We start from the raw sequence: 27,466 nt of genomic DNA, 5'->3' as shown, positions 1-27,466 counted from the left end.
TTTTTTTTTTGAGTGCATTCAGCTCGAGGCAAGAGTTGGCAAAATTACCTAGCAGTAGTATTACTACTATACACATACACAGGCCGAGGCTTCACTAGTCTCTCCTCTTGCCTTGAATAAAGATTATGAAATACCTACTAGATAATGTTGCATGCCTCGATCCATTAGGGTTCTAAAAAGAGATTTAAAAAAGGAAAAAACAATTTGTTTGGATAGGAAGTTTTTTGAAATAATAATTACCGTAGTACTTTTTGTGATGTGATGTATCAGAGATAAAAAAGTGATTGAAAATTATATGTATGACTCAAGCAAAACAAAAATTGAGATTTTTATTTGAAAGTCTTGCAATCCAAACACACTCTTTAGCTTCTGAATCATCCTAGTAATTAACATGTAAGTCCCCCCCCCCCCCCCCCCAATTTCTCTCTCTCTCTCTCTATATGTATGTATGTATACACCCTCTTCCTCTTGAAAGATAAGTCACATTATTAAATTTATGCAGAAGTCCGTTGTCCTATATAATTCCATCTTGAATTTGGATGGTGAAGGGTATTTGACTCATCGACGAGGTCCACATGCATGTGCAATTTACTTTCTAGAAGCCTTAGATGGCAGCTCAAATCCTCAATCAACCTTGGAAATTTTCTAAAAATTTTATTGAAAGTCCAACACTTGTTCTAGCTTCTTCTTGTTTTTTTTTTTGGTCAAGTTTGTACTGGATTATTCGAAGTGTCTTTCTTTGTATCCAATATATAAACTAAGCTGAAAACGTTAATAGTGAAAAATGTAATTGGACACTGTGTCAGAATACTGCGGTAGATTTTTTGCGTTTGAGATCAAACCATCTTTGCAATTGTTTGAAGAGGCCATCTTTCATATGTTTGAGTAAAATTCATTCGTCAAAATTGAATATATGGAGATGTATCGCTGGATCAGTACGAAAACTTTTTTAAAGTGTTTTGGAGTACTAGAGAACCATTCAACCGAATAAAAATTTTTGTTTTGACGGTCGTGGGTGCCATTAGATATGAAGGGAAAATTTGATGTCAACTTTCTTCTATGAAGTCGTAAGCATCATCGAGAGGATTTTGATCTTTTTTCAAGAAGGCGTTGCAGAAATATCATTTTAGGAATGTTTCGAGTGATTTTAAGGGCTTTGGACGTTAGTGATCATCATTGCGCGGCATATCTTGACAATTTGAAATTGCTAGATTTCTTCACGGGACCACGGGTCTCACAAGTTCTGTTTCAATCCAGTTAAGAATAAATTAATTTTTTCCATACTTTTTTACAGCACAATTTGACATATTTATACTCCGTCTAGATTTATTTAGGCCATACCTCTGTCTATTTATACCTCAATAACAAACTTGTCTAAACTGCAACTTGGGAGCCCTTGATCTCTTCGAATCTTAGTAGCATAAGCGGTTAATAGCTGTTGCTGCGTACTTAAACAGTTATACCCATTATTACTATGGTATTAATATGAGTAAATTACCTTTTATTCCCCTATAATTTAGTGTTTTATCACATAACCCTTCTATGATTTAAAAACCTATACATAACCTCCTAATAATTTGAATTAATATGTCACCGTTAGTTTTTTCATTAAAACTAACACTCAATAGTAAAAATTCAAAATCAAACTAATAAATTGACAGATTTACTCCCTATTATTTTTTTCCTCCAAACATAAAAAAGAAGAAATTGCAATAAAAATAGATAAATAAGAAATAGAAAATAACTTTAAAGATTTAATTTAAAAATCTATTGTGATATCTGTAGTAAAAAAAGATTTGATATTTTTTGTTTCTTATTTATTTATTTTATAGTTTCCTTCCATCTTTTTTGTTTCTTATTTATTTTCTTTTTATTTCCCTTCCACCTCTTTTGTATTAGGAGAAACTTAATATTTTATAGGCCCCCCAAAAAAAAAAGAGAGAGAAAGAAAAGGAAAAAGAAAAAGGAAAAGGGTGAATTCATTAATTTATTAGTTTGATTTTGATTTTTTACTATTGACCGTTAGTTTAATGGAAAAAACTAATAGTGACGCTTTAACTCAAACTGTATTGAGTTATATATAATTTTTTAGACCATAAGAGAGTTATATAGTAAAGCACCAAATCACAAGAGAATAAAAGATAATTTACCCTATTAATATTGAGTGATAATAAGACAGAGAAAATTCTAATGCGGAAGAGTGTCGTAAGTGTTGATGCCCCAAGAAAATTCTAATGAGGATAAATGTCGTAAATCATGATGCCCCATGATCCCCATCTGATCATTCAAATGGTAAATTTGGATATTAAGCAGTATTCTTGGAACTATGGGCAATACTTAAAGGGTTAGAAATGGCTTGGAACTCGGGGGAGAAACGAGTGATTTTGGAAACTGATTCAAGGGTAGCTTTGGATCTAATACAGGGCGCAGGTTCGGAATCACCATTATCCAACTTGATACTTCTCATCAGGAGTTACACACGTAGAGATTGGAAATGTAGACTACAACATGTTTGGAGAGAAGGGAACAAGTGTGTAGACTGGCTGGCTAAGAGGAGTGTTAACGGTGAATAAGGGATGCAGATTCTAACTGAACTTCAACAGGTTCGGATTCACCATTATCCAACTTGATACCTCTCCCATGTAAACAAAAAAAAAAGTTAGTTAACCGTCTAAATTTTGGACGGATCCTTCCACCGCAACTGGGCATCAACTCTAGTAGAATCCTAGCTGACTAGGATGACGCAGGAAGCTTAATTAGTGAAGAAAAGATTGAAGAAGCCATTACGCAGTAAAGCAAGTCAGAAACAGTTGAGGACAAAAGAGCGATGATGGTGATCAGAATTTAGAAATAACCATCCCAAACAATAAAATGATCCAAAATCAGTTAACAATGTTGAAATTCAAATTGTGCAGATGAGAGAACATCACATAATTTTCACGTAATAAATATGTAAGGGCCCATGTAAATAGTTTTCGAACATTAACATCTCTGTTGTACAAGTGTATACTCAATTTACAGTGAGTTACAGTAGTGTGTTGAAAAGCCTGCCCGATAGCCCCCTCCTGTATCCATCTGCAAGTTGCAAGCGACCTTTCATTTCTCCTCGACAATTTTCTTTCCCATCTATGGAACGGGTAAAATGCCGATGAGTTGAAAAGCTGGCAGTAGCCATCATGTAACCAAAATAATAATAATAATTATTTATTGAAACCTTCTCAAGAAACCATGGATTCGAATCTAATCCACGCTTAAATAAATTTAGATCGCCCTCCACCCAAAACCAAAAAGAGAAAAGCGGTGAATGTGGTCTGGAAAAAAGATAGTTAGCAATATAAAAAAATAATTAAAAATGTATTTATAATGTAATTAAATAAAATTTTATACAAAAGTAGTAAGCTACCCAAACAGAGTCAGTCACTAGTATTATTTTATCACATTCAATTATTTTTTAGGACAGATAAATAGTTTCCATTAAAAAATCGCCAATCACCAGACGACACAGCCGTTTCGATTCCTTGGATTACTTTCTTTTTTCTTTTTTTTTCCCTCTCTCTCCTTCTTTTATAATAATAATAATAATAATAATAATAATATCTCTTTAAGTTTAACACGCTGCAGCCGGGATTCTTGGTTTGAAAGTGTGGCGTCTGAAGACTAAAAGGTGGGCTGTGGTTTCTAAATATTTCTAGAACATAGGCGGTACTACTTGCATAAGAGGGCTATTCCTCAATCACGATTGCCACTTTCTTGCTTCTTGGTCTTTGTCCCCATTGATCGAGCTTTTGTTGCATTTATAATTATACTGCTCCTATCTTAGTAAAGTAAGGGTCCCGTACACGTCTCTGGAAAAGAAAACTCAAAAAACGCTCGCAGTCCATCCCATATTTGTCTCTGTCCTCCTCCTTTCCCCTTCCAACTACCGACTTTCCGAGTAGTTATGGTCGTGTTGTCCTTTAGGCGGATTGGCAACACAGCTTCTGAAGAACGATCAAGCCACCCCCAAAACTAATGGATTCTAATTTTACTTTCATGCCTTCAAACGACGATCGCCTTCATTCTCGCGTCTTCCTCTCTGGATTTTACTGCTGGGGTTGGGAATTCCTCACTGCCCTCCTTCTCTTTAGTTGTTCTTCCATCTAAGTTCAACTTGCCCGTTTTTCTTTTAACCCATACAACCTCTGACTTGACCATCATCAATTTCTTTTAAGCCTAAACTAGAGTATTTTACACTTGCAGTTCTTTTTCCTAGTATTTTGTTGTCCTATATAGTATCTTTTTTTCCTTTTGGACTTGTGTTTTGTTTTTGGCGAGGGGCAGAGAAAAAAAGAAGGAGATGTCTCAAAGGACAGTTCCGGCGCCGTTCTTGACCAAGACGTATCAGTTGGTGGATGATCCCTGCTCGGACGATGTAATATCGTGGAACGAAAGCGGTACAACGTTCGTGGTCTGGAAAACCGCGGAGTTTGCTAAGGATTTGCTGCCTAATTACTTCAAGCACAACAACTTTTCCAGCTTCGTTCGTCAGCTCAACACCTATGTAAGTTCATTTATCTCTGTAGATTACTTTGCTTGCTTATTTTTGAGCGATTAAACTTTAGCCGAGCCATGATATATGCTCTTCTTTATTCATTTCGCAATCTTTTGCCAAAATTATGAAAAAGAATGGACTAGCTGTTATTATCAAAAGAATTGGAGTGTGATCACATAAAACCCGAGAGCGAGAGAGAGAGAGATACTTGGAACAACGCACTTTCGGAGTAGTTGTGAATTGTTTTCCGCTCCTCCTTGTAAAAGTTTGACTTTTTCCTTAGTTGTTTGAAACAAAAAAAAAGGAAAAAATCGCTCGGAATGATGATGCAGTACTACTCGTTTGAAGAACAATTTTACCAACCCCCGCCGGGGGAGGGCCGAGAGAAGGTTCTCCTTTCCAACTCTCTTATCTTATTTTTTATTATATTATTATTTTTCTTTATAAACACATATTTTATTTTTTTGTTTCCTTAATCTAATATTTAAAATCTAATAATTATTAACTGAGTAATACATAAAATTTAACAAACTTGAAAATTCAAAATGTATAAAAATTTTTAACTATATTTTTTAATTTTCTATTATATAGTATTACCTTTTTAAGGCTATTTTATTTTTTTATATTAGTGAATAGTTATTAAATTTTAAAAAAATTAAAAAAATTTAAATACAATGTTTATAAAGATAGCAATATATTAGAAATAGGGATAGAAAGAGGGAATGACAGAAGATCCGTTCTGCATTTTACCGCTTGCTAGCTAGTAGAGAATCTTTTGTAGGTGGCAGGGTTAGTCCTCTAAGAAAGTATGCTTTTGGTAAAACGATTAGTTTATACGTATAAGTACGAGTGTGCACACAAAAGTGGTTGGGTCTATTTAACTATCCACACAATCAATAATCTTTGTTAAGCCTTGACGAAACTTCAATCATTCAATCGTCGTCGCCCTTTGCTCAAAAAAAAAAAAAAAGAGAGAAAGAGAGAAAAGGACCACAGTGGATCAACATAGTAGTATTATGTAAACTATTATTGGTATAGAGTACTGCTGTTATGGTACTTGTGTCTAAATGAAATATTTGTACATGAATCTCGCACCTTCTGAAGACGCAAGGCAAAAGGAAAAGAAACGTAGAAATATTATTATTGTCCTTCGAAACATTTTCAAAAAAAGATGGGTGAAAATGAAAGAAAACTTTATAATTCTGAGACCATTTATTTTATCAACTACCTTGTTGAAAATTGTGGGAACCGATAGGACTGTTTTACCACGGCGCTTTGTTTTAATCAACCTGTATTAGGTGGTAATTAGACTTGAAAGGGTTCTCTCTTCTTTTTTGGGTGTGAAGCAAGCCACGATGAAGTTGGAAAAAAAAAAAGGAAACAAACGAGGAGGGGGGGGGGGGAATGGAGCAGCAGCTTTGATTGATATTGGACCTGGTTTAGCTGGCGGGTCCATTTTAGTGTCGAAAAGCTACCAGCCAAATTACCAATCTATTGCGTGCAACAGAGTTTGAACACTTGAGAAGCTGGGCCCTACCACTAAAAGAGAAATGTCCGTTTCTATAGGGAGAAACTTCCTGAACCAGGTCAAGTGGTACTGGTGGGCCGCGCAATTTGACATGGCGTACCACGATCTGCGTCTGCATCACGTTTTTTTGAAATGAACCTGTCCTAGCCGTACCTGAAGTTTGTTCTTTCACCTTTATTAAAAGTATTTTTTTTCCAGTTTGACGGCGGAGAAAAATAAAAATTATTTTCTGGTAACTGACCTGCGTGCTTTTGGAGAATTTGGCGCGTATTTAGGAGGAGAAAATGTTTGGCGCCGGTCAATTTTGTTCTTGCTATTAATTATTAGGTCTAAAAAGTCGTAGGTTTCTGTTGGGAAGGCTGGTCTTATCTTCTGAGCTGCAACGCCGGACAAGGGCTGGAGTGCAACCGTTCCTGACGGTTTTGATCATTTTCAATAACGCGTAATTTTTGTTGCACACGGCGTAATTTTATTTACATAACGTGTAACTTTAGTACAAAATTTTACGGGACCTACACGTGAAAATCGATGTACAACTAGTGATCTAAACGACACATTTTTTTTGGGTCAAAATCTGGCTGTGAACAGTTGATCTCACACTGCAATGCCTACTTTATTTGGTCAATCATCTTTCATGAATTGAGTTGAAAATTGGCTCTTCCCTGCATGAATATATTTTTTTTAAATTTTCTAACAACTACAGTTGTGGGCAGGAAGGTTTTTATTAAACAGTTACTGACTCCTCCTATTTTTAGGAGTTTTTATTAAAAAAAAATGCGATATAGTAATTTGATATAACATGAGTTAAAAAAGAGTAAAATTTTTTGTGAAAAAATCATAATCCAAACAAGTAATAATTGTTCGAGGGTGAAGTAGCTTAGGATTTGATTTGGAAATTGTCTTAGCGTTGATATTTGTCCTTTTTTATTTGCTGCAATTCCAAGATTTAATTGATGTTTGATTTATCAGTAGATGTTACAGCATGCTAGAAAGTGAATTTTCATCTGTGGTGCTACTACATCAGCTGTCATCAGTTTTATTTTCTACTTGTTTTTACTTTTTATGAAAATAATCGACTGTGGAAAACAGAAGGGGAGTAAAAACGAAAAAGAGGAACAGATGATTAATTTTGATGCGTTGACTACGTTTAAGTTTGTGCAATTCACATTCCCATCCTTCGTTCTCTAGGGCTTCCGAAAAATTGTCCCCGATAAATGGGAATTTGCCAACGACAATTTCAAGCGAGGCCGGAAGGAGCTCCTAACTGATATCCGTCGACGGAAAACCACGACGTCAACACAGTCTACAAACCAAGCTGGGGCCGGCAAGTCCATAACCACTGCCAATCCCACCTCACCAGCGAATTCCGGCGAGGACTTGGGCTCAAGCTCAACCTCATCCCCCGACTCGAAGAGCCCAGGGTCGGTGGACACCCTATCTGCAGAGCAATTTGCGGACTTGTCGGATGAGAATGAAAAGCTGAAGAAAGATAATCAGATGCTGAGTTCAGAGCTTGCACAGACCAAGAAACAATGCGACGACCTCATTGCATTCTTGACCAAGCATGTAAATGTTGCACCTGATCAAATCAACAGCATCATGAACCAGGGAGCAGCGGTGGGTGAGATGAATTTTAATGAGATCAATTGTGTTGTTGATGATCATGTTGACAACAAAGAAGCCGATGATGATGATGACGAAAATGGAAATGGAGGGAGTTTGAAGTTGTTCGGTGTGACCTTGTTAACAGAGAAGAACAAAAAGAGGGGTCGTGATGACATGGATGTTGGTTACGCTGAGGTTCGTCCTAGGAAAGACGTCAAGACACTTGACTTTTGTGCACCTTGGATGAGAATAGCTTCATGCGCTGGTGAAACCAGCAAGGTTTGTAACTGAAATTAAGGTTGAAGTAATTAAAGCTAGTAGTACTAGAATAACGACCTAGTACAGAGGGGGTAGTATTTTGGAGCTGGAGCTATTATGCTCAAGAAGGCCTTTTGCAACTGTAAGGTTGGTTTGTGAGGTCAGAATAATGGAGAGTTTTCAATCTTTTATTTATTATTTTTTTTAAAAAGATTCAGTTAGTTGTAACTCAAGGGAGTTGGAATTGAAGGCAATGTGGATATCCAGCTCTGATTAATGTCTAGGGTTTAATTCCTAAATGTATGTGAACTGTAAAAAATTGTCGCAGTTTGCAGCTTTATAGCTATAATACAAATCACTTTTAAGATAAAAGTCTGGTCTATCTTTGCTATGGTGGTCTTTTCAATGTCGGGAGAGGATAGATTGTAGTAGTACTTTCTCGATGATAGGCCGTAAAAAAGTATGCACAAATGAGGAGAATCTCGAGTTTGGGTTGCTCTGGAATTCCTTTCGCGAACATTCAACTGACACACCGTGAGGACGGAAGTCATGCCATACTCTGGTAGTGCTCAGGAATTGACGGTTCTGTGTGTTTGGATAGCTATTAATTATGTGAACAAAAATTATTTATTTGCATCACAAAATATCTTTCAATTTACATTTTTTATCTTTTCAACAAAATTTTATCCCTTTTTTGGGCTGATTTGGACGAGCCTTGTTTGGATTGCGATTTTTTGTCGGAAAATTATGTCGTATTCCGTGATCACATTTTTTTATTACCTTTTTCCTTCACATATATCAAATCGCTACAGTAATTTTTTCATGAAAAATTATGAAAAATGCAATTCAAACATAACAAGAAGGCCTAGTAAATTTTTCTAAATTGTCAATTCTGTCCTTAAATCACAATTGGACAAATTTTTTTCTTACGGGGAAAGGTTTACACAAAACGCGAACAAAATGTAACTTAGCTAACTCAGCGAAGAAACTATTATGGACCAAAGGGATAATTGTTGATTGGTCAAACTTCAAGGTTCATTTGGTAATATGGACAAGTCTCAAGGGAGGTAAATGTAATTACTCCTAAATTAAATGCTAACCGACCACCCTATGCTCTTTTTTTTTTTGTTTTGGTAGGCTGGCGGGAGGAGGGAGTTAGTAACCCTCCCATACTCTATAAACCAACAAAAACTTTTTTAAAAACTCATCACCTGGCCCAAGCCCAAGTGACCTACGACGCCGTTGGCGCGCTGAAACAAAAGGCCGCAGGGCAGAAAGCGAGGCAAAATTGCGGAGATTCTTCCTCGTCACCGGTCAGCATCTCTGGACAGCGGAAGATGGATTCAACCGAAACTCCCTTATCCACCTCCCCATCCCATTCCAATTTCAGGTACTTCAACGTTATTGTTTCTTATTTCCATTTTTGTCTTTCAAAGCATGCTAAAAATTTATTTTTAAAAAAAAGTGGTCTAAATTTTTTTTTTTGTATGCTACCGCAGCCAACAGCGCCATTTCTATCTTGCCGTGGATAGGCTCCAATTCAAGATGGTTCCACACAATTCTGTCTACTTATTTCTACCAAAAGTACCAATTTAAGTTTACAAAAATAAACATACTATTGATGTTTTTTTTTTTGTGTGCGCGCGCGCGCGCGCGTATGCGTATAAAACAAGCAGGAAACCTTGGTGGATCTATTAGGCATGGCCGGACGGCAACCGTTGCTACGCATGGTGGTCTGCTGCAGCACTCGTGACGAGCTCGACGCCGTCTGCTCCGCCGTCTCCCGCCTCTCCTACATTTCTATTGCAACTCTGGTATTATATCATTATGCATCTTTTTACTTGTTAGCAGGATTTCAGAATCTTCAGTTGTTTATTTCCTTGTTTTGGGGAGATGAAGTGGTGTGAAGTTTTACCTTGAGCTTATGATGCAGTATAGTGACCAGGCGGAAGCTGAACGAGCGCGGATTTTGGAGAAGTTCAGGCAAACGGCAATTAATTGGAACAATTGCACTGCCGATGGCGAAGAAAAGAAAGATGACAAAGAAGAGCGGAACAAGTCTCATATGATTATTGTTACTGATGCTTGCCTGCCGTTGCTTGGCATGGGGGAGTCGCCTATCAGCTCTCGAGTTTTGATTAATTATGAACTGCCAACTAAAAAGGTCAATTCCATTTCCTAAACATATGTTTTATTTTATGATATATATTGAACCTAGTATGCTTGGCAATAACCAAGGAACTGTTGCTTGCCTCTGAACTTTATTCAGCTTACAGTTTCTAACTTGTAATCCACTCCTCTTAAATTATCTGTTTGCTGTAATCTAGTGGATAAACAGGCTTTCTCGAGTAAGTTGGGGAGTTGTCAGACTTAACCTTTGAATACCGGAGGATAAAAAGGCATTTTGTTCAGTTAGGAAAGGCGGGCAGGAAATTATGCTTAATTATGTTGTAGGGTTGAATTTGTAATAGTGACATTTGATGATTTATGTGTTTCTATGTCCAAGTTTGTTTGGTCACTCATCGTACAAGCAAAAGAAGTTATGCCCATGGAAAGATGTAGCAATTAGAATTGAAGGCACCGCAGCCCCTCCCACTAGTTGGATGTCATGTGCAAATTCAGGATTTAAATCTCAGTTTTACCTGTATCTGGACTCTACTTATTTGGTTAACAAGTTTCACCTATTTGCTTGGTATACTTCCAGTCTATTCCCTTTTAACTATTTGTCAGGATTACTCTTGAATTTCGACGAATTTTCCCACTTCATCTCTATACTAGTGCATCTATGACTTCCAATATGCATCACCTATGGGATTAACTTTACTGCTTGATGTTTACATGTAAACGTAGGTGTCTCCTCGGGATACTAATCAGTTATGGTGTCTCTTTTTAGATGTTCCAAGTTTGTGTACTTCTGAAGTTTTAACATGTTTTATGGTGTTTGGCTTTTGTATTTTGGTATAACTGAGACATTCTTCATATGCCGATTGATCAAGGAAAGTTTTATGCTATTTAGCTACTGCAATTTGTTGCAGTTGAGGCATTCTGTATAAGCCAAGGCCACAAGGTAAATAAGAGGTGATTAAGACATTCTTTAAATGTATTAATACAAAAAGTGTCTACTATATTTCACTTGAATGATTGAGATTATTTTCAGACAAAAGCAAAGCTACAAGAGTATTTCGCAGAATTAAATTTTACCTTGTTCCTCAACAACTGCGTGAACATTTTTTTGCTTGGGAATTACTTTCTTCCCCTATTCAGAATTTTGCTTCTATATTTTCACTTTGTTTGTCATGTTTCCATCTCAGTTGGAATTGTTTGGCTTCCGGAATATATATGCTCATACATGTATTTGTCCATGTCATTTTACTTCTATGTTGTTGCCTCCATAGCCATTTTATTTCTTACTATGGAAGGTAACTTTTTTTTTTTTCAATTCAGGAAACTTATTTGAGGCGTATGGCGACTTGTTTAGCCACAGGTTAACACCCCTACCAACCACATTTTTCCCCCTTTTGTGAGTACATCATGCATGGAAAGGAGAACGGGGTGCATTTAGTTGATCCAGTTCTTGCTTTCACAAATTAAATAAATTGCAAGCATGTTTTTGGCATCATGAAGAGAAAGGAAGGGAGGAAAAAAATGAAAGCAATGTTAAGAATGCCAAAGAAGGAACCAGCTTATTGCTTCCCTTTTTTCCTCATCTCTGTGCATGAATTAAACAACCATATGGAGCAAAAGTTTGTCTTGCTGTTGTTTAATGTTGTTCATAGTAGTATGTTGAGTTTTGACATTTTCTCTTAGTAAATATATGCAGATGGGATTGTCATTAATATGGTGGTTGGTGGTGAAGTTGCAACTCTCAAAAGCATTGAAGAGAGCAGTGGTCTGGTCATAGCTGAGATGCCCATACATGTGAGTTTCTGACCTGTTCTATGATGCTCAGATATGTTATTGGAGATTAGATTGATTATACATTTCATCCTACATGTAATGAAATATACTACACTACAAAAACCATATTGTTTTCATGGGTAATTGATTCTTGATTTTTTATTATCCTTTTCATTGCTGTCACCACTGTTTCTCAACTTCTTCAATATTAGAATTATTTGTGGTTTGAACAGATCTTTGAGATGATGTAAAGTTAGTGGGCTTGTGGAATGTCAAAAGCTGTAAACGTGGGTCATGCCATTGCAAATGAGGTATGTAATGTAATTAACAATATCTATTTGTTCTTCGAGAAACATGTCATTTTCTGTTGCTAAAATCCATAATTTCTGCATCAAGAATAGCCCATGTTTGAGCTTCGTGAAAACATCACCCATCTTGGAATGCCCCAGACTATAGTAGGACTTCAGACTTATGCTCTTCAAATGGATCAATGTGGCCTATAGTTTCTGTTACTTTGTTGTGAAGAATGTGGATGGTTAAACTTTTTTGCCAGTTTTGCCTCCCATGTTAGGGAGGAAAAAATGGGAGGCATAGATTTTGCAATTTTGTACCATTGGTTTGAATCAGGGTTGTTCATCAAATGCTTAATTCATTTCACTTCTTGAGGGGAGCAATTTTAGTGTAGCTCATAGTTTTTTACTCTTGAAATGAATCTGAGATAATTGTAATGGGATGGACCAAAAAGGTTGTACACAAACTTTTGCTTTTAACTGTATAAGAGATCATAGAGTTAATATCCATAACCTTTAATAGGAGGATTTTGAATTGACAAAGAGATGTTTACGGAAGCAAGAATCCAAGTTATGAATAAGGTGAAGGGATGTTTGTGAGTATTTCTGTTTCAGTACTGTTTTTCCACTTATACTCACAGAATTTTGGAACCTTATTTCTATTTAAAATTCTTGCTTGCACATCCAGCAACAATAGTTTAGTGATGCTTCACAAGTGTGGATGCAAGTTGTATGTAATGAATATAACTCTGTGCTTCTATGTGTTAAATTAATAGTTGATTCTTGATTAACCAGATCAGCTACCATTATTCGTACAGATAATTTTCTCAGGTCAGTCATGTTGGCTGGCGATAAATAGCTATGACATAGGCTTTGCAATGGGTATGGAGTATTCTTCTTACTGGAGTTAATTATGGTAAACCGTTAAGGTGAAATGGCATTGTAATGCAACTGATCCTTTGGCAACAAAAGATAAATTACCAAACATGTTCTTATTGGCCAAGAAAATGACTTGAAACATGGAAGTGATCATTGAAAACATTATCATTTTTAGACATATTAGGCTCCACATTCTTTTGCTGTCATGATACAGAATGAAGTTGGTTGGGACCATGTTCTTTACTAAGAATGCAGATTACTTGCACAATCCTCTAATAAACATCAGTAATTGGCCCACTTTAGGCTGAACTCAATTATAGTTCCATGTTCTGGAGCTGGATTTATGGGTCGGGCATGGTCCCCTCTTTGGGCTGTAGGTTTCTTTTGTGTTCTCTTTCTCGGGGCATAAAGGTGTTTGGTAGCATCAGATATATACATTTACTCGTATCCATAAAAAGTTTCCGTCCTTTTTTGTTTGCTATATTGAAGTGGAATTTTTGACATAAAGGTTAAAGAAATGCTTCGTTCAAGTTTCTGTCTTAGGAAGATGATAGGTGATTAAAGATCAGATCTTCTAAACCTTCCTTCTTCTTCTTCTTCCTTTTTTTTTTTGTTGGGAGAACTGAATCCTATAAGAGGACAAGTTTATCTTCCATTGTCCTACAATGAATTATACCATTGTGGTGGCCTGTACTGGACAAATTCTAGCGATAAGAGGATTCCATCCTGGACTGGAAAAAGCAATAGAATCTCAAGATTTGACATTAGTAGTAAAGTGGATTGTTCTAGTCAAGTATTTTGCTTTTTGCCTCACCAGTTATCTTGGAGGTATATCATTACAATGAATGCTAAATTGAAATTAACAGTAACCGATAGACTGAAATTAGGCAGAACTGGTTATATTTAGTCATTGAATATTAAGCTGATAGTAGTCACTCATGGTGTAAATCACCATTAGAAGCTGCCTGATCAATTTGAGTGAGCACATGGCACAAGTAGTTGATATTGCCGCAATCACTTCCGGGTGAGCTATTTATTTTTGCAAATATTTTATGTGCTAGGCAGTTTTTCCAGCTGGCTGACTTTTTCTTTCTGAAATTGTCTGATCCATAATGGTGCAAATATGTACTTGCTATGTTTAGCTACAACACATTTGAGCTGAAGAAGATCTTTGCTGCTGTCAAAGCAAAAAATAATTAGGTGAAAGCTTGCCCATGTTGGTGCTATTTAGTATGTTGATGTTAGATTTTCCTTTTCTCTTAGATAGAACTAGGGTGCGGGAAGATTCGAATATTTGGAACCTATGGTCTGTGGTATCCTTATCAACTCATTAGATGGCTGGATATCATCCTTAAAAATTCACCATACCATGATTGATCCCAGCAGTTTCTCTCTGTCTTGAATTAAAAGTAAAGTTGAAGTCGGTAGAGAACTAAAACATCTGGAGATTGGCAGCGGGGGCTTTTCTTCATAACACTCGTATAAAAGATCAATAATTCCCATGGTATTGGATGATTGGAACCTTCCAGCCATAAGCCTTTTACTTTGTTGTGTTGATATATCCATCTTCCCATAGCATTAGCATTCAGCCCATGGTCCCAGCTCTCGCGACATGAATTGAATGTTGCAATCAATTTAGGCACCAAATCAATTCTTAGTGTCCATGATGAGAACAGTAAAGCTGACGTGAAAATTTTGCAGTATTGCTCGGCTATTTCCAGCAATAAGCTTCTCTCCCTCTTCGAGATGGAGCAGTAGATACTCTTAGATGAACAACCTGTCAAACGGATGGGAAGAAAGGAGGCAGAAAGAGCGTAGACGAGAAATGGTCCCTGCCTTCTAGGATAGTAGGTGACTCGTATTCCATGAACTACCCCGCGGGGACAAAGATCAGCCACGTAGAGTGGAAAGTTGTGGAAGGCAGGGGTTGAACCCCTGACCTCCTGCATCCCCAAAGAAGGGGATGACCACTGGACCAAATGGCCAGTGGCACAATCTGGAGGATGATACATCACTTTTCAAGGACCTGGCTGACCTACTTTGGGGTGTCGGGAGTGAGACTGGACCCTGGACTCTATTGGTGTGGAGAGAGTAGTGTGGTGGAAGCCAGCAGATGTACCCTTTAATATCTGGATTTGTGACAACAAAGGAGGTTTGACATCAATCCAATATTTTAGAATCGTACGTAAATAATTGAGTATGAATGAGAAAAATGAAAAGAGGTTGGTTTTACAATGGTAACGAGGACTTGATGTATTTGTTGTTACTTTTTTTTTTTTTTAAAAAGGTATTTGTTTTCACATGAATATTTTGTGCCAATGTGAAAGCTTAACGTGTAATTAATAATTTTAGAGTATAATTTCATTGCAATATTGCACTGCTGGCATAAAATATATCAAAACACCAACACGCATATATAGATTTGAAAATTAATTGTGACAATAGATTTGAAAAATTAACAAACGTAAGGATAAAATTGAAGCTTCAAAACTATCTTCTATTTGGATGAATCACTGAAACCCAATGGATCTGGGGGTCCCTTCTAACATAAAATTTGCTACAAAGAGAAATTTAAATATGCCATAATATATGTGAGAAATTCTAGATCTAAAAAAAAATCAGATTTATGAAATTTCTCAAATCTTACGAGAGAATAATAAAAACTGAATCTCACAAGGAAATTGTAAGAAAGAATATTTAACTGAAAAGAATTGATGGATGGATCGAGTATTTGGGTACAATCAATTAAATTTCAACTAACTAAGCAAATATTACTGTGCAATCTCTCTCGTCAAATCAAATTTGTAATCTTTTCTCTCTATTTTAACAATCTTACTTCTAAGTTTTGAAACATTGAACGGTTTTTGGTATTTTGTACCATAAAAGTAGAGGATAGGAATTGCCAATGGGGTAAACTCGCTATAACATCCTAACATATTGCAAATTTAAGCTTTTGCGATCAATATAATATTGGACAAACCCTTTATCCGTATTTTATTTCATTATAAATATTGGTTATCTTGCCCATCAATTTGTCTTAACGATTATAATTGGTTAGCAAAAAATTCAAACAACGACAAGAAATTGTTTCCGTCGGAAAATATTGTTATTTTTCGTGATCACATTTTCCTATCACCATTTTCCCTCACATATATCAAATCGCTACAGTAATTTTTTCATGAAAAATGACGAAAAATGCAATCCAAACACAACTTCAAGAGAATTTGTACTTGACAGTGGCATCAAATTTTGCATGATAGGTGTATTTTAGCCATTAAAAAGAGGAGAAGTTTGAGGATAGAGAGAATCTTTTGTCGTAAATATTTGGATAAAGTTTTTATGTACATCTTTTGTGGCGAAAACAAAGTGATGCAGGAAACTTTGCTAGGTTGTCAGTTAATTCTGAATTCAGGTTTGTTGAGTGCGTTTAGGGTGAATCTATATTTCTCCTTGTTTTGTTGAGCTCTATCTACTATCGTCCGTCCCAGTGCACGGATTTACTTAGCAAAGCAGACGAATAACCAAAAAAAAAAAGAAAAGAAAAAGTCTAGGGTTGGTAAACGACATAAAAGTAAAAACAAATTACTTCTTTTGAGAACTGACAAAAAAATGTTCGGACGATTTCAGTCTTTTTCAGAGAATCTCGGTTATTTTTTGTATTATGCAACTCCATTGCGAGCTTTTACAGCAATTTAGGTCTCCTGTCTGGATGAACTGATGCAACTTTAAAGCTCAAACCTTTCCGTTCCGTTTGTCAGTCGAGCCTCCTCCTGTGGCCTTTGTTATTAATTTTTTTTTTTTGGAGGAAATGCTAGGGCCTTTATCGACACAAAGCTGACAAGCAAATACTTTCCACGCTGCTTGGTTGTCTATTTTGCCTTAATTTCTTGTTTTGTCAATAATCGACGTAAAAATGGTACAGAAAAAAGAAATAAGAGAAAACCTATAAACGTTATTATGTTGTAGTCTTGTTGAATTTTGAGATGTGACGCTATTCCCATTTATCCAAACTTTTTGTCTCCGTTTGGGGAAGTGTTTTAGGGAGGCTTTTTTAGATAAATTTTACCGTAGCAATGTTATTGGAAGGATTATGAAACAGAAAATGTTACAAGTTTTAGCTCCCCCTCCCCCTGCCCTTAAAAAACGGTTAGAAAAAAAACAATCCAAGCAAACGTAGAAAAGAATATATTGATAATAATAATCGTTCAAACCTTACTAATTTTATCCTCCAGACTCAAACTTTGTACATTATGGTACATTTCGTTCACAAAAAGTAAGGAATGAGAGTGGAAAAAGAGTAAACATACAATATCTGAGTACGACAGGGCTGCTATTTAGTTCATCACCACTAGAGTTGGCAAAAAAGTCTAAAATCGCCCAACCTGCCCATTAATTTTAAATGATGGGTTGGGTCAGTTGAGTTATGGATTTTGTTAGATTGCGTAAGAGCAACCCAACTTATTCATTGGACGGGTTGAGTTTTTTATTTGGACACTCAATACCCAACTTGTTTAAAAGTAATTCAAAATAATAAATACAATATTCAATGCACATATATCCAACCACTTGCATTTGGACATGTGTTAAAATTCATTGACTAATTTGTATTTAAAATTCTCATATATATATATATATAAATATATATATATGTTTTCAATCAATTTTTTTAATTTTTATTTAAAAGAACAAAGAAACTTGAAATAAAAACTCATGCTTATTTTACTTTTACAACAATAGTTAAACTTGCTCAACTTCTATAATAATTTATTATGCCTTTTAAGAGTGTGTTGTTTTCCTCCCCTTTTTTTCTTTTTTTTTTTGTGGTTGTTCTCAAGTTGTTACTTGCTTTTGTTTGTTAATATTTCATGCACGTAGAATAGGGTTTTAAATTTGTTCTAATTGCATTCTTTTACTTTTCTCTAACTTGTTTTATTTCATTGTTAACAATTCCTCATCAATATTATAATACTACTTACATTTTCAAGCATAATATAATCTAGCATTCAATAATTTAAATACACAAAATATTACAACTTACAATAAAGCAGATATGAATAGTAAAAGTGTTAATAAGTTGTGACAAAAATAAGTTTCAATCAATTAGTAGTATTAAAAAGTAAGTAAACAATTTTTTTAGCTAATCTATTTAAATGTACAATTTATTATCTAAAATTCACAATACAAGCAATATAAAATATTATTCTATTTATGATGTGTTTCCAAGGGATTTAAAAAGTGAGTGTGTGTTTATGTGTGTGAAAATATATTTATGTATGTGAAAATGTGTTTATATGTGTGAAAAAAAATCTTTTTGCGTGTTAAAATGTATGTGAAAAAGTTTATGTATCAAAATGTATTAATTAATATGTTGGGTCATATTTGGATTATGGATTTGAAATAATCCAACATGACCCGATCCACAATCAACCAAATCTAAAGTTAGATGAGTTGAATATAACCCATTTAGATGAAAACTCAATATTAATCCATCCACGATTCGTTGAACCAGTCCAATTGCCAGGTATAATCATCCAATTGCCAGGTATAGTCCATCAGTCCATGGGTACCAAGGATGTATCTGTGTTGTAGTCAACAATTATTGCAAATCCTACCAACGTTAGGTGCGGCCCCCCGCCGCGCCGGGTGTGTGTGTGTGTGGAGAAGACACTTTCTTTGTGGATCTGTCTGATGGAAGCGCATGGCACGTCCAATGGGGGTGCTACTTCGTCTAAATCCGGCTCCTCAAATGAACTTGTGTCGTGAATACTAGAAAGACTTGGCAAAAGACAATTACTATTTGGACTTTGCTTGACTCATCTTTTTCTTCTAAGAAAAAGCTAAAAGCAGGGGAAAAGAGGGGAAAAAAAAAAGAGAACAAAAGAAAAGAAGAAAGAAAAGGAGAAGATGAAAACAAAGTAAGAAGCTGTTGTTAATGATGATGATGACACACAAAATCTTGCAAGGAGGTGATGACAGCTTCACAAGTATTGGTAATTGCATGCATGGCCACGGACTAACCAGGCAAAATGATGATGAATTTGGGAACTACTAGTATAAGTAACACTAGATGGGATATGCCTTCCACTCCCAGATAGGACAAGACTTCCATGGTCACCTTACACCTTCTCATCCCCACTCTCGTCTAATTTACTCGCACACCACCAAACTCCTTTAACAAACACGCGCATTTTCACATACATATTGTCTTCTTGGGCACTGATGATATCTCTTTGATCATGATTCATGACTGTAGTAAGAAGATCGAAGGGAGGGAAATTAATTGATGTTGCCTTTATTCCTGTTTTTACTTTACTCTCCCCCTTCCAGGAGCGAGGTTTCCAAAAGACCCCTCTCCCCCTAGTTACATGCCCATCTTTCTTTTCGGTTACAGCAATCTGATCTTTCATTATGGTCGTCCTTTTCTTCTTCTTTGAAAATTAACTAGTATAAATATCTTTTCCTCATTCAATTCAAGCAAACAAGTTTTGATCAATAAATAGCTGATATGGCTGTAGAAACTTCAGCTCCTCTACTGGTGGACTATATTAATGGCCTCCCAAAGTCGAACGAAAGCTTTCCAGATCACGAACATCACGGTTCCAGGCCAACCCTTCCAGAGGTTAGCCAATGTGTATCCATCTTATATCGCTCTTTTTGGAATATCTTGCCCTTACTCTCGCAACAAATCTCTCAGGTTGCTGAGGAGATTAAAAAGCTATACACCATAGCCTTTCCCATGATCATCACCGGCCTGCTTGTTTATGGTAAATCCATGATATCAGTGCTATTCATGGGAAGACTGGGGAAAGATGCACTGGCTGGGGGGTCTCTTTCAAGTGGCATAGCCAACATCACTGGCTACTCCATCATCTCAGGTTTAGCCATGGGCATGGAAGGCATCTCTTCTCAAGCCTGTGGGGCTAAGCAGTGGTCAGTCATGGGTCAAACCCTGCAACGCACAATCGTCATTCTTTTGTTCGCTTCAATTCCCATTTCCCTCTTGTGGCTCAACATCCAGCCAATACTAGTCTTTTGTGGCCAAGACTCAAATATATCTTCAGTTGCAGCTAACCATCTTGCATTCTGCATACCAGACCTTGTATTCCAATCCATCATAAACCCTCTCAAAATCTTTCTGAGGACACAGAATGTAACGCTGCCCCTTATCCTTAGTGCTGTCTTTTCTCTGGCCTTGCATGCACCAGTAAATTATCTCCTCATTCATAAGCTCGGCCTAGGCATTCGAGGCGTTGCTGCGGCATCATCCATTACAGACTTCGCTACCCTTGCAACACTCGTTCTTTACATAATCTTTTCTGGGGTGTATAAAAGATCATGGCCAGGGTGGTCCCTCCAATGCTTCAATCAGTGGAAGCCGATTCTAAGCCTTGCACTCCCCAGCTGTGTATCTGTATGCTTAGAGTGGTGGTGGTACGAGTTGATGATTCTATTATCTGGTTTGCTCTCAAATGCGGCCGAAGTCGTGGCAACCATGGGAATTCTCTTGCAGGCAACTTCTCTTGTTTACATTTTTCCTTCATCTTTGGGCTTAGCGGTGTCTACTCGAGTGGGAAATGAGTTAGGAGCCAACCATCCTAGCAAAGCAAGAATTTCGTGCCTGGTAGCATTAGCATGTGCAGTGTTTACAAGCATAGCTGCAATGTCATTCGTGACAATATGCAGAAATGCTTGGGGACGAGCTTTTACACAAGACAAAGCCATTCTGTCTTTGACCGCCCTGTCCATGCCGGTGCTGGGCCTCTGTGAGCTCGGAAACTGCCCCCAGACCGCCGGTTGTGGAGTGTTGAAGGGATGCGCTAGGCCGGTGTTGGGTGCTACGATTAATCTGGGCTCCTTCTACGGTGTTGGGCTACCTCTCGCAATCATCACGGGATTTGGATTGGGAAAGGGCTTATTAGGCCTATGGTTGGGTCTACTGGTGGCCCAGGCCGTCTGTTCGGTCCTGATGGTTTTTGTTCTGAGGGGAACAGATTGGATGGATCAAGCAAATAGAGCGAGCGAGTTGATTGGAATTACAGTTGATCCTGATCGTGAATCTCGGGGTGAATACGTAATATGGAATGATCAAGACCGTCAACTAAGTCAGGCAAAAGAGTCTACGGTGTGATTTTGAATCAGACCATGTTCGCATGGGAAAAAAAATTCAACCAGCGGATAGAGAAAGTCATAATGTGATGCATATATAAATTATGATGGGGTTGTGTTGTTAATATCCATATGCATCCATTTGGAAAATTTTGATGTTAATAAAGTGTGTATTTTGAGTGTTTGTATAAAATTTTATTTTAGTTTCTCTCTTCTTCTTCCTCCTTTATTCACACAGCAGCAGCTATGGAGCTTTCGGCCACCATCAGCCATTGGTGGTTGGCCACCGATGTATCTGTTGACCAGAATTATACCCTCCACTCCATTTTTCTACGTAAATTCCATTTCCGATATAAGTTTTCACAGGAAATGAATAAAAAGTAGTCAAAATCAAAAGAACCACTGGTGTTATTAAAAATGTAAACAGCATATAGAGAAAATAATAATCTAATGCATGCATATAATTACCAAATATAAATTCTGATAGTTTTTTAGGTGTTTGTATAAAATTTTACAGGAGAATCTGTAGAAATTTTTTTGTATATTTGCAGATTTAGAAAAACTAAACAATTTTTGTTTTTTTTTTCATTTTTCTCCTTCTTTTCCTCTCTTCTTCTTCCTCCTTTGCCCACACAGTAGCAATTATGGAGTTTCCGGCCACCGCTAGCTATCACCAATGTTGACCGCAACCCCTCTGTTGACTAAAATTCATCAAAATTACACCTACACTCCATTTTTTTTATGTACCTTCCGTTTCCATTATTAATTTTCACAGAAAATGGAAAAAGGGTGGTAAAAATCAAAAGAACAGGTAGTGCTATTCTTTCTTCTTCTTTTTTTTTTTTTAATTTTTTTCCTTTTCTCCTTTCTTTTCCTCCTCTCCCTTCTCCCTTCTCCCTTTTCCTCCCTCCTTCCCTCCCTCTCCCCCATTCTTGTGTATCTCGCCCACCTCTCCTACCTCGATTTGGTCCAGATTGAGGCAAAAGAGATGGGTGAGATTAACGGCCAGGGGGGAGAGGGAGGGAGGGAGGAAAAAAGGAAAGAAGTAGGAGGGGAAAAAGAAGAGAGAGAAAGAAAAAAAAGAAAAAAAAAAGAAGGGGGAAGGGGAAAAGGAGGAGAAGGGAGAAGAGAGGCGAAGAGAATGAGGGAGACAGGAGAAGAGGGAGAGGCGATGGCGGTGAGGTGGTGATAACGGCGACAGTGGTGTTGGCCTAAGGTGGAATGGTGGTGACAAAAGAAAAAGGTGGATGTTTATTTTTTGGGTGTTTTGAGATATATATTTTTAAAAAATTTTGTGTATTTTTAGAAGTTACTGCAAACAAAATTTTTTTAAAAAAACTTGTACTATAAAATCTAGGCAAAAAACTAGGGTCCTAAGGTTATGCTGTTGCTTAAGTTCTCAAGGTCTCATGGTTTTAATATTTTAAGATCACAAACCGAGGAAATGGTTTTATTCAAGTTATTGCTTAAATTGAGACTCCAAAGACATAAATGTAACGATAGGATCGTACATCCAGCTTATTTTAGTCTCCACTTTGAACCTTTCTTTTTTATCATGATCTTCCGATTCTTAATTACAAAGCTTACCCATGTTAATCGAAAAGAAAAAAAATAAAGAGATATTCCGAAGGCAACTTCCCACGCCAAAGTGATGGATAGTCTAATACCACTAGTTCGACATTGGTGGAAAGGAAAGGCACGCAGGCACCTACGCGTTATGGCGGAATAATGTAGCAAATTGTTGGCCCTAAGAGGGGCTGGGTGGACAGCGGAATCAAATAATAATTTAATAAGTACTTATTGTATTATGATAATGTATAATTTGAAATTTTTTAATTATATTTAGCTCTTTATTTAATTTATAATATATGATAAAATTTAATATTTTATTTTTTACATCACAAAAATTACTCTAAAAGCACCAAATTTAAACTGTTACTATTAAAAGTGTTTTTCACACCAAAAGCTCTGCTCCTAATTTTATAAGGTGGTATTCAAGAAACGCCTTAAAAGTACTTTTAATACCTATAAGTGCTTTTTTATCAAAATCCTTAATCCAACTTCTAAAACGGAATTTTGTTCGTGGTCCACAACGCTCGATTCAAGAACAGGAATAAAAGCAATTTTATCTGCCCAACTCATTGCAGGAAAGAACGTGCTTTTATTGCCTAATTAGTGTAACGATTTCAGAAAAAGGGGAACAAATCAAGTCCTCAGCATCTATCTGATCCCATTGGAGCTAGATTATGTATAATAGATATTAGCCCGCAATGCGATTAAATTTTGTAGTATCATTCAAAAACTTGGAGCACGAGAGCAAGATCAATTTAATCATTAAAAAAAAAAAAGAAAGAAACCCCATGTCGTCTTTGAGCTTTCTCAAGTTTCAACACGTCGTCTTGAGTCGCTCTTCACCTAAGCAATCCCGAATTTCTACAACAAAAGATCACCAAATTAGACAGAAGCCAAATGTAACGTCAAAAGTTTTCCATCCAAAGGTGGAGGAGTTACGAAGCTTTTTTAACAAGTTTGACGCAACTAAAGATGGGAAAATCTCCGAGGAAGAATACAAGTTAGCACTCAGGGTTACGGGAGGAAAGATCAAATATTATAGCAAAAGAGTCCGAGATGGGCAAGGTCGCTGATTCGGACGGAGATGGATGTATCGACTTTGCAGAGTTCACGAAAGTCCACAGGGCTAAAGGAGCTGGCGTGAAAGGCTTCAAGGTGCCTTTCGAGTATTTGATTTTGGACGGGAATGGGAAAATAAGCGCGGAGGAATTGTCGGAGGTGATGACGAGGCTTGGAGAAAAGTCGAGGATCCTGATGGTGATGGATTCATTAACATGGACGAGTTCATGATGCGTACCATGAACCTTTCTCCATCCTAATTACTATATATATATATATATATAATTGGTTCCTTAATAACTAACCTGCAGTCATGTCTTTTTCTTCCTTCAAAACGGGAAAATGAGCGCGGAGGGATTGTCGGAGGTGATGAGAAGGCTTGGCGAAAAGTCGAGCCTGGAGGCGTCCAGGAAAATGATAAAAGGGGAGTGGATGCTTATGAGGATGGATTCATTAACATGGCCGAGTTCATGATGTCGATGACGCGTACCATGAACCTTTCCCCATCTTAATGACTATAATTGGTTCCTTAATAATTAACCTGGACTCGCGTCTTTTTCTTCCTTCAACACCCCACCACCGCCCCGGTTTACTTTTTTTTTTTTTTTTTTTTTTGGGTTTGGGGATGGGATTTCTCTGCACACTTTTTCTGGTATGCGGGGATTAGGGTGTCAATCGAACTTTTTGACCCATGTTTCAATGAATTCAAATTCGGTTCACAAAGTATATGGATCTCAGGTTTCAAACCATGCTAAAAGTACTCGAGTTCAGCCCCCACTATTATGTGAGTTTTGGCCTCAAATCAGATTTGACCCAAACTATAATTAAATACATAATTATATACAATATATACTTTATAATTATGAATTAATAAAAATTTACATATAAATTATTTACATTTTATGTCGTAATATGCACTAGTATTCAAGGCACATACTAATGTGTGTGCAACTAATAAAAAAATTGTGAAATATTTTGAGTATATTTATTGAATCATTTTCAAGAAAATTGGTTTTCTATTTTAAAAAAAATATATAAAAAATGCATCAAAATAAAAGTTATAAAAATTAGTTATTTAGTAGTTTTTCATAACCATAATTGGTGGTTGTTGATTAAAATTAAGATTTACTAATAAGTTGAAAAATAGTATGTGAAAAAATACATATTACTTGGTAAAAAAAATCATATTGGTAGTAGTTAGTTATCAAAGATAGATAGATTTTCATTTATACCGAAAAGTTCTCTCACCATCAAGGGTAGTTTAGAAAGTATATGAAATGACAGATTTTTGTTTACCCCAAATCCCCTCGTCTCCATTTATATATAGTATAGATAATTAGAAGTTATGGATAGGGCTGTCAACGGGCCGGGTCCGGGCCGGAATTCATTATTCCGGACCCGGACCCGAATTACTATGACGGATCCGGATCCGACCCGTTTACCCGACGGGTCTTTTATTCTATGTTCCGGATCCGGATCCGGCGGGTCCCGGATCCGGATCCGGGTCTACCCGAACAAATTTATCAAAATTTATAATTTCTAATAAAAATGAGAACAAAATATATTTGTAAACTAATTTCTAACTAATGCAAAAAAAAAACCAAATAAGAAAAGAAATCAAATTAACTTTATTAAAATACATCACCCTAATCAAATTATATTGATAAATATATATTTTTTAAATTATTAATTCATTTATATCCGGATCCGGGTCTAATACGGGTCGGAATACTATATTCCGTATCCGACCCGTTTTTTTGTTTGACAAAACGAATCCGGATCCGGATCCGGGAAACGGAATTAAATCCCTACCCATACCCGCAATAATTTCACGGATCCGGTCCGGATCCGGGTCTAGACCCGACCCGTTGACAGGCCTAGTTATGGATATTATTATATATATTTTACATATATACTTATACTCATATATGGATTGCGTTTTAATCGGACATGAGCCTAGTATGACCCAAACTTAGGTCATAATTAGTTTAAACCTAATATTTAGGCTAAAACTCTGTTCGGCCCAATTAAGGGTGAATTCTTAGTTTATGATGAAAAAAAAAAGGCATTCTACAACTGGGGCGGTTTTTGGAGAGTGTTCTTGAAATGGGGTCTTTGCATTCGTTGAATGCGAGGTCTGTTTTGGAAAAAAAAAAAAAACCAGAAAAGTGAGTCAAACAAAGAAACAGAGCTGTCGAACAGCAAAACAAAGAAAACAGAGCTGGGTTCTGCACGTGCAAGTTTTAAAATAAAAAAATTTTATTCCTCTGCTAATTACAGATTTTTAAATAAAATTTCTCTAACATTTCTCCGAAATATAAGATTTTAGTAGAGATTTTAAAATAAGATTTTACTACCGACAGCATTTTAGTAAAGGCAAATTCTACAAAACAAACAACATTTACATTTAATTTTACATTTTTTTTGAGCTCGTAAATTTCATTTTAAATTTTTTTTTCTAGCAAGTTTGAATTTAATTTTCTGAAAGTCATACTTATAAATGCGAAATCTAACAAAAAAATTAAATACAATTTTTGGAGGTCAAATTTATCAAATGCGAGCTATTTGAAAAATTTTTAAAGAAAACATTTAGGAGCTCGCATTTAGCTCTTACTATTTTCTGGAAAAAATTCTCCAGCTCCCAAAAAAAAAGCAAAAAAAATTAAATTATACTGGGAGCTCTATTGAGCTCGCATTCGTGGAATGCGAGCTCTATTGATCTCCGGAAAAAAAAATTTACTTATACTTTCTGTGCTCTATTGAGCTCGCATTCCGCAAATGCGAAGACCCCCCCCCCCGACGGATTCCCTCACCAAAATCACCCATTTTATAGAACTTTTTTAAAATTCATCACAAAATTGGAAATTTCTCGCCCAATTAAAGTTTAGACTCATTTATCTTTTATCGAGCCAAACAGGCTAAACTCGGGTTGGTCCGACTCCATTAACGTTCCCAGTAGGAATGGGAATGCACTCAATCTAGTTTATAAATGCGTAGGGGTCATTTTGAGCTGAGGGCATATATCCCTATTCAGCCCATCATGCAAAGACATTGGTGGTACTGTATTATGTACAAAGTGTGAGCACTGCATTGGAAGTGTTTTTTAAGTGTCTAACAGTAAATTTTTACTGCTAAAGATTCCACAAAATTTTTTTCCTTTAATTTGGAACCGGGATTAATAACACTTTTTGTTTCTTAAACACACAGTAAAATTAAAAAAAAAAAAAATACGGGTTCATGGCTAAACTTGCTAGTCGCTATTATATGTGAGAGAAAAGCTTTTTAAGGCATGTGAATGACAACCATGCATTACTGCAACATATTAATTTCCTTTTGTTGACTCCTCTTTCAGGCATCAAAAACAGATTAACTACCCTGGACAGTTGTTTGCAGTTTTCAGCCTTTGCTAGGTAATCCTACGCCAATTTCTTTATATATTCTTCCCACATGCTTGTTAATCTTAGCTTCCTACTTTCAAATCTGTATTACCTTCTCTTCTCTTCTTAGTAATACACTACTTTGTCGTTGTTTTCTTAGGTCAACGCAAGTAATAATCATCGAAGCTCCATTTATTTTTTCTTTTAAAAAAATTATTCCTATCCTCTGGCTAAGATTATCATGAATTCAGCAAATGAAGACGTCTGTACAGTTTGATAAAGACTAGCAAATTGGATTCAATTTCATTTGTCCTGATAAATTTTTTTTCCCCTCTTTGTATAAGCTTTGTTGAACTATTTGGTT

The 27,466-nt window shown here is 36.4% G+C and overlaps 4 protein-coding genes across 4 annotated transcripts; all 4 read left to right on the top strand.

Moving 5' to 3' along the window:
- The first annotated feature begins 3,717 nt into the window (after nt 1-3,717).
- On the top strand, nt 3,718-8,294 carry LOC113754356 (heat shock factor protein HSF24). Its single transcript, XM_027298747.1, has 2 exons — nt 3,718-4,540; nt 7,248-8,294. The coding sequence occupies exons 1-2, from the start codon at nt 4,337-4,339 to the stop codon at nt 7,953-7,955; spliced, it is 912 nt and encodes a 303-aa protein (XP_027154548.1). The 5' UTR covers nt 3,718-4,336; the 3' UTR covers nt 7,956-8,294.
- An 857-nt stretch (nt 8,295-9,151) lies between these two features.
- On the top strand, nt 9,152-12,617 carry LOC113753585 (eukaryotic initiation factor 4A-I). The gene is made up of 7 exons (XM_027297772.1): nt 9,152-9,312; nt 9,422-9,470; nt 9,599-9,736; nt 9,856-10,086; nt 11,367-11,406; nt 11,743-11,840; nt 12,053-12,617. Exons 1-7 carry the CDS (start codon nt 9,260-9,262, stop codon nt 12,068-12,070), a joined length of 627 nt encoding a protein of 208 aa, XP_027153573.1. The 5' UTR covers nt 9,152-9,259; the 3' UTR covers nt 12,071-12,617.
- A 6,764-nt stretch (nt 12,618-19,381) lies between these two features.
- Nucleotides 19,382-21,302, top strand: LOC113753988 (protein DETOXIFICATION 49-like). The gene is made up of 2 exons (XM_027298284.1): nt 19,382-19,607; nt 19,683-21,302. Exons 1-2 carry the CDS (start codon nt 19,494-19,496, stop codon nt 21,114-21,116), a joined length of 1,548 nt encoding a protein of 515 aa, XP_027154085.1. The 5' UTR covers nt 19,382-19,493; the 3' UTR covers nt 21,117-21,302.
- Nucleotides 21,303-23,722: 2,420 nt separating this feature from the next.
- Nucleotides 23,723-24,237, top strand: LOC113752849 (probable calcium-binding protein CML31). Its single transcript, XM_027296896.1, has 2 exons — nt 23,723-23,923; nt 24,037-24,237. The coding sequence occupies exons 1-2, from the start codon at nt 23,723-23,725 to the stop codon at nt 24,235-24,237; spliced, it is 402 nt and encodes a 133-aa protein (XP_027152697.1).
- Nucleotides 24,238-27,466: the final 3,229 nt, after the last annotated feature.

This window comes from Coffea eugenioides, chromosome 11 (assembly GCF_003713205.1).
Source record: "Coffea eugenioides isolate CCC68of chromosome 11, Ceug_1.0, whole genome shotgun sequence".
Classification (NCBI taxonomy): Eukaryota; Viridiplantae; Streptophyta; class Magnoliopsida; order Gentianales; family Rubiaceae; genus Coffea; species Coffea eugenioides.
This window is presented reverse-complemented; position numbering and strand designations above follow the sequence as displayed.

Coding starts and splice junctions, on each gene's coding strand:
- LOC113754356 (XM_027298747.1), top strand. CDS start 4,337: ATGTCTCAAAGGACAGTTCCGGCGCCGTTCTTGACCAAGACGTATCAG. Junction 4,541..7,247: donor TTCGTCAGCTCAACACCTAT/GTAAGTTCATTT, acceptor TTCGTTCTCTAG/GGCTTCCGAAAAATTGTCCC.
- LOC113753585 (XM_027297772.1), top strand. CDS start 9,260: ATGGATTCAACCGAAACTCCCTTATCCACCTCCCCATCCCATTCCAAT. Junction 9,471..9,598: donor ATAGGCTCCAATTCAAGATG/GTTCCACACAAT, acceptor TAAAACAAGCAG/GAAACCTTGGTGGATCTATT. Junction 10,087..11,366: donor ATGAACTGCCAACTAAAAAG/GTCAATTCCATT, acceptor TTTTCAATTCAG/GAAACTTATTTGAGGCGTAT.
- LOC113753988 (XM_027298284.1), top strand. CDS start 19,494: ATGGCTGTAGAAACTTCAGCTCCTCTACTGGTGGACTATATTAATGGC. Junction 19,608..19,682: donor CCAGGCCAACCCTTCCAGAG/GTTAGCCAATGT, acceptor CAAATCTCTCAG/GTTGCTGAGGAGATTAAAAA.
- LOC113752849 (XM_027296896.1), top strand. CDS start 23,723: ATGGGCAAGGTCGCTGATTCGGACGGAGATGGATGTATCGACTTTGCA. Junction 23,924..24,036: donor AAAAGTCGAGGATCCTGATG/GTGATGGATTCA, acceptor ACTAACCTGCAG/TCATGTCTTTTTCTTCCTTC.